This window comes from Hippocampus comes, unplaced genomic scaffold, assembly GCF_001891065.2.
Source record: "Hippocampus comes isolate QL1 unplaced genomic scaffold, H_comes_QL1_v1.1 scaffold130, whole genome shotgun sequence".
In the NCBI taxonomy this organism is placed as follows: Eukaryota; Metazoa; Chordata; class Actinopteri; order Syngnathiformes; family Syngnathidae; genus Hippocampus; species Hippocampus comes.
Window position 1 is genome coordinate 699430 of NW_017842057.1, and position 14078 is coordinate 713507.

A 14078-nucleotide genomic window follows, 5' to 3' on the forward strand; every position below is an offset into this window, starting at 1 on the left:
CCTGTCCCAGCAAGGAAAAGGGTTTGTCCGTCATTTTCAGACGAGCAATTATGAACAGTACCCGTGGCTCACAGCCTCTGAGAAACGCTGCAAATTGTACTGCTGGGAATGTCCATTGGTTGCAACTGACCGATGCGTTTAAAAACGTTTGGGGACACTCGTGTAGATCTGCAGCTCGGTGAACAGGCACGCCGGGAGACGGAGGTCCACAACGAAAAAGTAAAAAAAAAAAAAAAAAAATAGGGAGATTAAAATTATACCAGAAACACGACCGGACAAAAACAGCTTTCAGCATTGGCTTCCATGTCGATAGCAACAGACTTGCTAATGGACCTGAAAACTGTACAACAGAGCCACTGAAGTGTTCCTGAGAAAATAAAGGAGGATCGACTTTATTTTCAAATGAGCAGACGCTGTGAGAACTACATTGGTGAGTCAATGAATTTTATTTTACATTTCTTCTTGTCATTTTCAGTTATTTGCTGTTGTATAGCCTCTTCTCAAAATGCAAATGATCTGTTAACTTTATTTTCAAAGAATAACATTGCGCAATTTATTGGACAGACTTGTTTAAGATCACACAGCGTAATTTGGGTGGCATTTTATTTCGTATTTTTAAATCATCTTTATTTTTGACTATCTGTAAATTTAAGTTTCCTGCTCTTAATTGTGAATGCATACTTGATGGTTTTAAATGCTCCTGAAATTAAGTGCTGCTTGACGAGCCTATACAGTATTGTGTTCATGTATGTGACGTCACTGAAGGCCTAAGGTTGAAATGCACGGCCCGCCACTGCACTTAACATACTGTCAAATGTGTGTGATTTTGTACAGGTGAGGTTGTAATTGTGCTTAACTAAACCTTGAATGCTCAAAGAAGGCAATGTATCATTCAAACTCAAAATTTCTTAACCCACAAGGAAACAAAATGTAAAATAAGGGAGGAAAAAAAAAGAAAAAAAATGAGATGTCTCACTGCAAAGTTAAACAGTGTCTGAAACTACCTTGTCTCTGATGTTAACGTCTGCCCCATTGGCCAGCAACAGGTAGAACACCTTCTTGTGCTTGTGCTCGATTGCCCAGGTGATGGGTGTCCAGCCGCCATAATCCTGCTCAAGCACAAGTTACACTATGAAGGTAAAACCGACACATATACTCACAAAAGTATTTCATAAATTACTATTGAGATGTATGGTTGAAAGCATTTTAAGTATTTTAAGTGGTTACTCAGAGCAGCTATTACAGTAAATGTAGTGCAATGCGTCTACCTGGCAGTTAATGTACTTGGATGTCCTTGAGAGAAGATGTTGCACAATGTCATAATGTCCCAGTTTAGAAGCCAGATGCAGACAGGTGAAACCCATTACATCCTGATGTGAGAATATGATGAAACAAAATGGGAAAAGTGAAAGGACGTGATCATATCAAAGACAAATTCAGTGAAAAAAGTTGCAACAAAACCAACCAGAGCTACTTGAAAAATCTGGGAAAGTTTATTTTTTTTAATTTTTAATAGACAATCAAACACAGATTTTGCATTCACAAAGTGTGTCCCTAGCTCATTCTGCATTAGTCCCTTCTCCCTTTCGCCCTCCACAAGACAACGGCTTAAGTCAGGGCTGTCCAAACATTTTTGTTTGAGGGCCGCATACATAAAAATGAAGAGAGAGTTAGTCAAGACAGCAACTATATTTCTACTTTGGCTCTCGGTGAAGGTGGACGCTTTTTGCATGTGCGTGCGGGTGTGCAATGTAAGAACTTACCTTGTGGTTAATAGCTGCTCCAGCTCTAACCAGGTACTTTACTGTATCTAAATGGTTATTTTCACAAGCTGCCATCAGGGGTGTTCTCTGCTCTTCATCAAACATCTCCAGGTTGGCTCCAGCCTACAAACGCAAACATAGCTCATAAGCCAAACAACAGGTGTTAAACTTCAAAACCACAGCATAATGATTAACAAGTATGGGTTGATGAGGTGGATGAAATATGTAGGCGAAATCAACGTACATTCTTGACTCATCATGCAATCACTGAGTGAGTATGTCGTTTGGAGACTGAATGAACACAAAATAATGTGTTTTTTATCACACAATTTTGGGGGGTTATTCAAAACAACCAAATTTTGCAAGGGGGGTTGTACAAAAACAAATGTTGGGGTTGTTTTGTAGGTTATTAATTTGACCCAACTTTTGTGGTTAAATGAATAATCCAAAAAGTTGTGTCAGTCTTTTTTTGACAACAGTTGTTTGGATGAAAGTAAACAAAAAGTCAATTGTGTTGTGAAGTTTCTACTGAAGGTTGTTTGGTATCCAGCATAATTTGACAAGCTACATAAACATCGCACAAAAGGTAAGAAAGTTTGTGTTTATTAGATTATTTCTTTGTTGCAACAATGCTTCCGAGCAATACATCTCATATCATTGCAAAGCTTGTTCATTACCTTGTTAATGGTGCCAACACTTGTAAGGAACATGAGTTTGTGGGATGAGCAAAAGAGCAGAATATGTGGGCTGTGCCCATGAAAAATTTGCCAAATCTCTGCCAATGGCAAACTGCTTATTTCACTGTTCCCAGTGATGCTTGTTTGATGGTTGGCGCATTGGATAACAGACGTTTGAAGATGCAAGACATATTTGCAATTTAAAGGGATACATACCTCCTTTTTTCACTGTGATTTTTGTCTTTACAGCAGTGAAAAGTTCTTACTTTTGCTGTAATGAATTTGAAAATACGGTGAATTCTCAGGCACATTTAGTAACTTAAAAAAAAAGACTTCTTTTTTTTCTTTTTTAATTGTATGGTGAGCCGTCATATTTACTGAACATGAGATTGGCTAACCCGCATAAAGATGTCACATGTGTGACACAAGCACAGTTTAGTCTTGCGCATGCCAGTGCAAACGCCACTAGCCTTGATCCTGGGTGGATTAAGCCGCCCGATGAAATGGACACAACCAAAGAGGCCAACAGAAACATATCCTCCTGATGGGCAAACAAGACTTGGCATAATCATCTGGAGATTAAGCTATTTTGACAAGAGAGGTTCCCTCACAGCGGTTGCATGGCGGCATGTCCAGAGCGAAGTGGAGGGAGCCATTGTGCAAGTTATGTCATCAAAAACAATGCAATTCAACAAACCTGTTGAATCATTCGAACAGGTAGTAGCCAAGTGATGAAGTGGAAACCATGAAAATAAGAGCAGATCTGGCACAGTCTGCCCACATAAACATTCGCAGTTTAGCTGCTAATAACTAGCCGGCAGCGACTGGATGAAAGCGCAATCAAGCATGTCATGTTTTAATCATGCACATTGGCATGGAGTACTGATGTCAACAATGGATATAGGATCATAACTTCAAAAAATTATATCTACATTTTAAGGCGTATTCGTTATTCTTGTGTGGTCCATTTTGAGTACGTAGTTCACAGTTGTATTTTGTATTGTTCTAGATTTGTTGAGCTGTTGAATAAAAATGTCAGTAAAAAAAATAAAAAACAAAAAATTAATCTTTGTTGTAAGAAACCAATGCTTTAAAACAGGAAAAAATTTGGGGACCACTGACATAAATGATTCCACTTGGTCCTGTGGCTGAGCTTGATCACTTAGTGGATGTTCTTTTAGCTGCGCTCTTCCTATTGAACTCCAGAATTGATGCATGTAGGTGTCGCTGAGTTGGCAGTCGGCCTCAGTTTTGGAGCAAGTAAGCTGGCCAAACCACTTCTTCCCAAGCATGTGTCCTGTAAAGTCAAAGGGATTCGCCATGAAGGCAAACCCCTTCCTGGCCGGCATTCTTCCTCCAGTGCTATTCCGCTATCCTCGGAGTCATGGGTTTCTTGTAGAGGTTATTCATTGTACAGTCCTGCTACCGTTCTTCTCTCCTCCTCCCTTGCCTTCTTGAAGTTCCTCCTGAGGTTCTTCAGCTCTTGCCTAAAATGGTGGCTTTTTTTTTTTTGCCCTGTTGTTCATGCTGTAGGGAAGGTCCAGATAAGAGTGGATGTACAGCCATTTTTAATGTAGCTGACCTCCAAAATGGGAGTGTTAGGGAAGTGGAAGTCATTCTGAACGGGAGGAGCAAGGGTGGGGTTGTATTCACCGGCACTGGACAGGATTATTATTACAGGTATTGTAATCATTATTATTATTTTTTTTTTTACTATGGTCCGGACTGGGGTATTTTTTTTTTCTGTGGTAGTGAGATGGGAAGGGAAGTGAAAATCCAATGCTGTGTCACCCTCCAGTGACCTACTGTCTTCTCCTCCAAACCAAATCTCTGAGCGTCACGGCCAATGATGATGGCGATCATTGTCTGGAAAAGTCGATCCTGCCCTAGGCTGTTGTTTCCAAGATGGCGTGAGTGTCTTCATCAAACTCGAGTCATTCCCTCTTCTTGTTGCATGGCTGGAGGTCTATTATTTAGAATGATTAACGGTAGTTTCTTCAGAATATGCTCAGGAATGTTAATTTATGATTCTGCTAGTCATATGTGGTCACATTACTGTTTTCGTCTTTGGTCTTTGCAATTACAGTATGAGAACCATTAATTGTTTTTTTATTACCGGTACTTTTGTTTACTATTTTTAGTTATTACATTGCAGAAAAAAAACTGTTGATAAAAAATTACGCCTCAATTAAGATCAATCAATAATCAATTAGTAACCTTCTTAATCGTAACACAATCAAATTGTGAGATTGACAGACATCGCCAGTGTCCTTCTGACCTAACAATAAAACATTCATACAATACTCAACATACTGGAAAACAAGAAGTTCTAAAGATGCCCACATAAGAAAAAATGAAATTAAGTTTCTCAATTTGTGCACTGACAGATTTAATAAACTGAGGAAATCACAGAAACTCCTCCTCACCTGGATTAGCATGTGGCAAATTTCCTCATGCCCTTCCGCAGCAGCAGCATGTAGAGGTGTTCGCTTGTTTTGCGAATCTATCAGAATGTTGGGATCCTTTCCATCAACTGCAGAAGACACAGTTGGTAGCTGACCAGCTGACCATGCATAAAGGCACTAAAACAATCTGTGAAGGCAAACCGTTGATGCCGCTTGGAAGACGAGGGAAAAATAAATATTTCAGGTACCTAACAGATGAATGACCCTCTGGAGCTCCCCTCCTTCTGCAGAAATGTAGAGCTGTCCAGTAGGGTAATTGACTTTTGTTGGTGTCAGGCTACAAAAACATGAAGCGCTTAAAATGATTTATGCTGAAAAGCAAACTACTTTCTAAAGCAGTGCATGTTTCCAAAATAATGAACCGTTTCAAATGTGAACTTACTTTTCATCATCTAGTCCCATCAGTATACTCTCTAGCGATTCGTTCGGACTTGTGCCTGCAGTGCCACTGTAGCAATTGAACAAATTCAAAGGAAATGAAATCTTAATGGGTTTCGTATTTTGTTTTCCAATTCAATGATTAAAAAGAAATTCCATTTTACCTGCTGAAGTACGGCTCTCTATTCCTTTGTGGCTCGCAAGTCTTTTTCGCCCTGAGTCTCTGTGTAGCAGGTTTTGGCAGAGGAGATGCAAGTGATGGTCCTCCGTTTGATCTTTGGAGGGGGGGTGAGGGCACTGTGATCTCTTTTGCCCCACTGGCATCCTCTCCACAGTGGGGACAAAACCTGCGATCCTTTAAAACGGAGGCACAGTCCTTGTGAAAGCGGTGGGAAATGTTACCATGGGGCTGGCACTCCATGAAGGTGCCCTGAGGGAAAACCAGCAAAGCAAATGAAGAGGAATCAATCAGCAGGATGAACATCAAAATATCCATGTTAAATACTGTCTATTCAATATTCGTGTGCTAAGAGAGAAGGCAACTACAGCATATGTGTGACGCTCACCACACTACAGAAGAGTCCGCAGCCAGGGCAGCATTGGTGTTTAACCATGCTGGCCCGGTGATTCTCACACAGAACCAGCAAACTGACGACATTGGAAGGTCTCATCATTTCATGCTTCATCGCGCGTCTCTGACAGCGATTCGGCTGAGGAGAGAAAACAAGATGTCACCTATGATCCAAACTGTTACACGTGAAAATACATTTGATTATTAGCATATTGATCTTGAAAAATAAAGTGGTGCTCTGTTATTGGACTTCTGTGCTCATCAAGGATTGAGCTGAACAAAGAGTCCGATCGGGCCTTTCACATCTTTGTGACTGGTAGCAGCTAATGGGGAGCAGGCGGGCCAAGCATTTTGAAGCTTTAGTGCTCGCTGACACAGAAACTAAGCAAGAGTTTGGAAAGGCTATGGAGAATGACTTCCGGGGAGCTTTGAGAAAATTCTTGTCTGCCATCCCGCGTCTCAGGAGGGTGAAGCAGTGCAGCATCACAAAATTGGAGAGTGAGACATTGTGAGTCGGTGGGCAGAGTACTTCAAAGACCTCAATTCCATCGATATGCCTTTCTATCAGGAAGCAGAATCTGGGAATTTTAAACTGGGCTCTCCTATTGTTTGGGTTGAGGTCACCAAGGCGGTAAAAAGGTCCTCTGTACCAGGGCCCCGGGCAGGGATGGGAGGTCCTCAAGGCTGTGGCTGTTGTGGGACAGTGTAGGATGACACGCCTATACACTGCATGGACCTCGGGGACAGTGGCTGTCCCTCTCAAGAAGGGGCACCGGAGAATATATTCCATTGGGATGCCAATCAGCACATCCAAATCAAAGAACCCGAGCCTCAGTCAGAGGACTAAGGCGACCCAACTCTGGACAAGTGTGTGTGTGTGTGTGTGTGTGTGTGTGTGTGTGTGTGTGTGTGTGTGTATAAAGTTCAGTCACCGTATGATGTAAATACAGTGATGTGACACACACACACACACACACACACACACACACACACACATACACACATACATTTCGTGCACTTTTGGGTGACTGGTGGACAGCCTGTGTCCATACACATGGATTTTCGTTGTCATTAATATTATTTGTTGAACATGAAACCAACTCAAAATGCGGTTTCTTGATGACAAAAGAAAAATTATATAATCCCATTTTCGGAAAAAACGACAACATTAACAAATATTATAGGACTCTTGCTCATTTAAATGCACAATGAGCTGAATTACAGTCGGGGAACGTGGCTTCGAACACCCTGAATTTGACCCATGACAGTCTGGCAGTCTGAGTAGCAGAGTGTCACAATTAAATAAAATGCAGAATATAAATCCATTTGAATTATTTCATATGTAAGGTGCTTAAGTATACACAAAAGTAATCATTAGAGAATTAGTTTAAGACAAGGTGGAAATGTCACCCCGAGTTTCCAAAGGGTTTCGCTCACGCTGTGTTTTTACCATTCCATCTGCGCTCTCCATGGCCATACAGGTCTGATCCTTTTCAGACAATCTGCCTTCATAGGGAGGAGTCTCCATACGACAGCAGCACAATGGTAACTCCTCAGTCAGGTCTGATTCTGTCGCCTGAGCAAGTTCTGGTCAAAATACAGCGATACAGTTTACATTTGTACAAAAGTGTAACACAGTCAGTGACCTCTCGTGGTTACCTGTTGAGTGTGGCAGAAGTAGTAACTCTTCCTGACTTTTCAGATCAAGGCAGGCTAAATTCAGCTCTGTGTATTCAACATGGTTTGGTTCTCCAGATTGTGCTTCAATGAAAGATTCACTTCGCATACTTGAGGCACTTCCTGATTTTGTAATCATAGATATCTCATCTCCTCCAACATGGCTCATCTGCACTATGTTGTGAGAATCATACTTCTGATTGAAAACAGAAAAGTTGTGTTGATCAGCATATGGGGGGGGGGGGCAACATTTAATATTCATCCATCCATGTATGTATTTTCGTTTATGCTTATCCTAATCAGGGTCACCTGTAGTTGGAGCCTATCCCAGTTGACACTGAGCAAAAAGCATGACACATACATCCAAACCAGTGGTTCTTAACCTTGTTAGAGGTACCGAACCCAACCAGTTCATCTGCACATTCACCGAACCCTTCATTAGTGAAAAATAAAAATATGATGTTTTACAAATTCAAGACATAAATAACGCATTTATTAAAAAATGAAAAAAGGAAACACAATTAGCATGATGTACCGTAAATTCCGGATTACAAGCCGCTACTTTTTTGCCACACTTTCAACACTGCGGCGTGTAATATGAAGCGGCTTTAAAAATGTTTTTTTCCATCGCGGGAAAAACATGGACCAATAAAATGAATGAGTCTTTCACAGAGGTCCAATGAGATTGTCTGACTAATCACAGCTTCCGCTCTTTTTGCCGTAGTGGGGGAAAAATGTGTTACCCGGCAACAGTCGACCAATAAAATGAATGAGTAGTACACAGGGGTCCAATGAAATTGTATGATTACCGGTAATCACAACTTCCTTATTTCAGTCTTTCTTTTAACCCTGATCAACATGGAGAACACCAGACAAAAAGCATATGATGCAGCTTTTCAACTAAAAGCGATCACTCTGGCAGTTAAAGAAGGAAATCGAGCTGCTGCCCGTAAGGCGTAGAAAAAAAAAGTAGTGTGTTTACGGTAACCCGACCGACCACCGAGAATTTCTACGTCGAAAAAAAACTTTACGGTCGGCATTTTTGTGTAGAGGGTTTACATCGGTGCAAACTCTCGCGATATTCACGTTGAGCGCGTGCGTCGTTTGCCCTGTCGTCTGTCAACAACATTGAAACATGGCGGCGGCCTCCCTTGAACAACCAAGATTGAACTTTTGAACTCTTTATAATTTCTATTATCTAGTCCAGTTAAAGTCCAGGGGAGGAAGCCCCATCATAGTAAAGAGGATACTAATGTGATGTGTGTAGTTCTTCATAGCCTCTTCATTTTGCTCTCAAAGTGCACGGAATTGATGGATTTTGAACAGAATGTAGAAAAAAATTCTCCCGGGGGAGCATGCCCCCGGACCCCCCTAAAGGGGCTGTGTTCCCCTTGGGGCTAAGCCCCCCTTGTTCTTGAAACCTAGTGACGCCCCTGGGGCATCTCCCTCCCAATTACGAGGACATACTTGCTTCGTTCCGCACATTCACACAAACAAAGATAGCGGAGAATTCCATCAGCCCAGATGAAATAATAAATATGGACGAAGACCCTCTGACATTTGATTTGCCTCTCACTCGGACTGTAAATAAAAAAGGTGACTCACCCGTTATACTGAAAACAAGCGGCCACGAGAGAACACATTTTACCTGTGTTTTGAGCCGCGCAGCATCCGGCCTAAAGCTGCCAACGATGATCATTTTTAAGCGGCTGACTATAGAAATAATTTCATATATCTTTTCCCATTTATATGATTTGCATTATTCTATTTAAAGCCTAGTGGGCTGCAGTATTTCTCCTCGTAATTACGCAAATGCGCATCAAGATCTATCTTTGTCTGGCCTCTTATTATGTGTTTCAGCGTAATTTCGTTGTGCAAATGCATTTATCATGCTCATAAAAATATGGAGATTATTTAAACCTGAGGAAATGTTGCGTTTTTTTTCTGCGGGGGTTCAGCGGGGACCGTGTCAGCGGCCTCACCCGGAGGCGCTCCCAGCGGCAGGGACGCAGAAGCAAACCCCCGCCTACTCATTGGCCAGCGGTTTATGGTACAGTGCGGCACATATAATTACAAAATTGATTTTTCTTCATAAATCTGAGCATGCGGCTCTTAATCAGGTGCGGTCTGTAGCCCGGAATTTACGGTATATATATTTTTTAAATTGTGCATAAAATGAATCAGCCAGTGATGGCCAAGCAGGCGTATGATAATGAATTGACATGTTGAGTTGGGTGGGTCTTAACCTCCATGGCAGAGTCTCTGTCGAACCCCTGAGACTGATTCACCGAACCCCTAGGGTTCGATCGAACCCAGTTTAAGAACCACTGATCTAGACAGACAACCATTCTTACTCACACAGTTACTGAGTAACAAGCGAACATGATGTCTAGTTGTGTCACGACGCCCGTTCCCCGCCATTCAAATCGGGTTATTCAAATGCAGGGAATAACCGTCTGCTCATTCATGTAGATTCCGAATGTTTCAGAAATCTGAATTTTGATATTTGACTATGCGTAAATGTAGTTAATGATATGAAGTATTCATATTTAATTTATTTGTAAGGTCTCTGATAATGTCTGTCCAGGTTTCTGGTAATGTAAAGTTTAACTTGCCTTACTTCCATGCGAGCAGTGTTACTTCAGTTCCCGCTCAGTGATGTTATGAACCTGAGGTGTAAATGGCTGTCTGTCTCTATAATATATGTATGTGCCCTATGATTGACTGTCAAACAGTCACAACGTCTGGGAGCAGCAACTGCCCCCCGTGACTGAATAAAAGTGTCGTTGAGTGCCCTTTTGCGTCTAGCATTTAAGGCTTGATCCCAACTTGTGAAAGAAACAGCTAAATCTGGTTATGTCAAATTACTTTTTATCTTCTTAGTCGGAATTAAGAAAAAGGAATACAATTATCAAAGTGTAGGGATGAGTATAATAAATCTATACAAATTAAAGAATGCATGTGTATAAATTGTGTGTGGTTTGATCAATCATCATGCAAAATAATGCTAATATGCTTTGTAATACAGTATACTAGTCATGTACTGTAGTTTTGATCTTGTGAAAAAAAAAAAACTTGAGAAGAATATTTTTTTAGGACACAAAAGCCTTCTTACTATTTATCCGTGTACACAAACTTACTTTTTGCAGGTGTTTCAGGGGCTTTGCCTTCTTTTTGGGGGCAAAGTTGTAGAGTCCCATCTTTCGTTTCTTCTTCTTCACAGCTACGAATAAAAATCAGACACAAAGGCAGCTAATGAGAAAAAAAATGGTGACTTATTACTTGAAATGCTCAATCGGCTTCTATGATTACATAAACGCTGCTATGGACTTGTGCCCAGCTTGATAGTGGGTAAAATTGGCAAGTAAAAACATTTGCTAGGAAAACATGTCTAATAGGAAATAATATGACCATGAATCAGAAGAATTCTTGCTTAAAGAGAGAAATAATATTGAATGAATGTTTTAAGACTATTGGATGGCACTAACAAGGAATACATGTACCGGTACTTGTGACACACAGTGGTGCCTTGAGTTCAAAGTGACCCGAATTACCACTTTTTAAAATACATCGTCATTCAGCTATTTTTTGTTGTTGTTTTGACTTGTAAGCACGGACTTGACATAGAAGTGCTGGCAGCGAACGAAACTCAACATACTTTATAATAACCAACAGTTTGGCAAATAATGAAAAATTGATCAAAAAAGGCGCTCCAAGGCTGAGCTGTTCTTTTTTTAAATACACGAAAAACAACAACAACCTGAGTGTGGTTTAGTGGAAATGAAGGGAACTCTCTCTTCACCATCTTTAAGACAAATCTCTGTGGCCTCAGGTGCGGCAGAAGGCTGCTTGTCTGCCAGGTCCAACTTTATTTTGCTCTCAGCAGGCTTTAGACAGAAGACAACAAAGAACATACATTACTGTATATCACAACCCCCCCCCCCAAAAAAAATACCCAGTACTAAATTAAAAGACAAGATTAAGCTTAATACATTCAAGGAAAGAAGATGAAAAAATGAAAATTAAAAATTTTGGATCTATAGCATTAAAAAAAAGAACAAAAATCAAAAGTCAAATGCCCCGAAAGGAGGTGAATTTTATAATCAACCAAATCGTTCTGGTTAAAACATGCCTCAAATTTGGGAATATCTGAGTGTGGTTAGCTTTTTTGTGTTTTTAGCATTCATCAAAACACAAAGGATAAACAGTGCAGCTAATATACTCTTGTACTGTAATGCCGTGGTTGAACTTAAGGATGTAACACTAACCAAACGTCACAATACGATATCATGATATGAACCTCACGATATGATAATTATCACGATTTGTAGCGATGTAAAAAAAAAAAAAAAAGCTCACGGTACTGAATAAAAACTCATGATATTGTAAGACGAATAAATTTAAAAAGCTAATGATATTGAACCAAAAACAAACAAAAAAAGCACAATAGTGTGATTTTGTACAAGAAAAATAGTCTTGGCCAATCTTTTAATTGTCATGCGTTCCTATTGGCTCAGTGGCACAAAGTTGCTGGTCCCATTCTTTGGAATGGCCTCCCGCGGAACGCTAGGCAAGGCCCCTCGCTGCCTATCTTTAAAACCCATCTTAAAACTCATTTTCATTCTGTGGCTTTTGACTCAGCATGAGACTTGATTTTTAGTTTTACTGATTTTGTGTTGGGCGGCCCGGTGGTTGAGTGGTTAGCGCATCGAACTCACAGTGCAGCTTCCACCTCTGGCTTTCCTGTGTGGAGTTTGTATATTCTCCTGTGCCTGCGTGGGTTTTCTCCGGGTACTCCGGTTTCCTCCCACATTCCAAAAACATACCAACATGCTGATACAATTGTGTTAAACATGAATTTTATGGGGTTTTTTGGTTGTTTTTTTGGGGCTTTTTTAAAATAAAGCAGGAAATTATATCACTTCGTGTGTAGCCCTGGTATAGCATGTTGTAATGACAAAACCAAATCTCAAAACTGATGTAAAGAAATTATTACATCACTATTTAATAAACCTTCGCACATAAAAAAACATGTCTACAGTGCCCATTTTTTTCTATATTTATGAAAGTGTGTTGACATTATGAGCACTGCTGACACACGTCCACATAAAAATAAAAGTAGCACATTCTTGACGTTTTACTTTGACTTTCTCAAGGCTGCAGGGACTGTGGACAAACGGAATGTGGCTCACGGTCCCTACATTGCCCCAATTGGCTGTAACTCATTATGTTCATCTATGAGGTTGGTGGGTCGCGGTGGGGGGTGCAAAACAACAACCTCTGGCGCTCATTTGAGAACCTCACCAACATTTTTATGTGCACTCCTGTAACAAGCCCTTCATCACAAAAGAGTCTCAAAGGGCTTTACATGTCTGCAGTTGACAAATATTAACAACATCTCCTGATGTGAACCCCATAGGAGGGTAACGAAAAACTCAAAAGCAAGGAAAAATGTCCCCCCCCCCAAAAAAAAAAAAACATCTGGGGGAAAAATAAGAAACCTTGAGGAGCGGCCGGAGATGGGGGAAACCCCCTTTCAGGATGACCAGGCTGCAATGGATGTGTGGGCAACATATCACAAAATATGATGCTATATAACGTTAGTTAGTGAAAGATAAACACTGAAGGACACAGTATTGTAAAACAGTCAAATGTTCTGCCTGTAATTCCCATTTGTATTGTTGTACAGAGTAAGGAAGCAAAAAGGAAGTTATTTTATTGAATATATATGATTTTTATCATTCGGTCTATTAAAGGAATTTTAAACTGCCAAATATCTGAATCAGCGCCAAAAAATTGTCCATATGGTCGGGCCCTTGAAGGCACCTTAGCTAAAATATATTGCTGAGCATTTTATCACTGCGTCAAGCGAGCCTCCACTGCAAAATTGAAGTCAATTGAGCCGCTCCAGTGAAACTCCTCTACAACGAAACCTACATGGGCGAAAATACCCCCTACTGTGAAAAAGTCTTCATGCATTAACACCATTCCCACTTTCCTGCTCCCCATACAACGAAAAAAAACGCTGTTGCATTGTACGAAATCTTTTTCTCTGCTCTTGCCTCGCGACCAGATTCACTACAACGAAGTCTAATCCAACAGCGACCTCTACTGCTTCGTTTGGAAACGGCAACAGCAACCACCACACCGGTTTACACATACGCAGTCGTCCAGGAAGTATTTGTTATTGTTAGTTTCAGACGCACCAAGAACGTTGCATTGCTAAAATTGCTACAAAACGGACCTTTGGATGTCAAGCAGCTAAGACGAGAAGAGCTCTGACGCTGGAAGAGAGGGTAAAAGTGATCAAAATGAAAGACGGAGGAAGCAAAATGAGACATTATCCAAGAAATTGATGTAAGTGAAAGTGAATGCTGATTGTAAATTTCGCAATTTCTTTCCCTTTTTTTCATTTTACACTGACTATATGAAGTGTCAAATACGTGTATGCTCATACTTATGCACTATTGGTATAAAAATAAAGAGTACACATACGTGTGTGTGTGTGTGTGTGTGTGTGTGTGTGTGTGTGTGTGTGTGTGTGTGT

At 40.6% G+C, this 14078-nt stretch overlaps 1 protein-coding gene across 4 annotated transcripts in view; it reads right to left on the reverse strand.

The window, feature by feature from the left end:
* The window catches only part of ehmt1a (euchromatic histone-lysine N-methyltransferase 1a), a 40546-nt gene that overhangs the window by 22271 nt on the left and 4197 nt on the right, over positions 1–14078 (reverse strand). For 2 of the 4 annotated variants that reach the window (XM_019860941.1, XM_019860942.1), the window contains exons 2-13: positions 11292–11418; positions 10672–10754; positions 7514–7727; positions 7305–7441; positions 5850–5993; positions 5448–5713; positions 5288–5353; positions 5094–5182; positions 4867–4973; positions 1764–1886; positions 1269–1370; positions 1005–1109 (exon numbers count right to left, since the gene is read on the reverse strand). In XM_019860941.1, the coding sequence (XP_019716500.1) occupies positions 1005–1109; positions 1269–1370; positions 1764–1886; positions 4867–4973; positions 5094–5182; positions 5288–5353; positions 5448–5713; positions 5850–5993; positions 7305–7441; positions 7514–7727; positions 10672–10754; positions 11292–11418 (1563 nt within the window). Of the gene's footprint in view, positions 1–1004; positions 1110–1268; positions 1371–1763; positions 1887–4866; positions 4974–5093; positions 5183–5287; positions 5354–5447; positions 5714–5849; positions 5994–7304; positions 7442–7513; positions 7728–10667; positions 10757–11291; positions 11419–14078 lie in introns of those variants that run through there. The other 2 variants (XM_019860943.1, XM_019860944.1) reach the window with 2 other exon arrangements.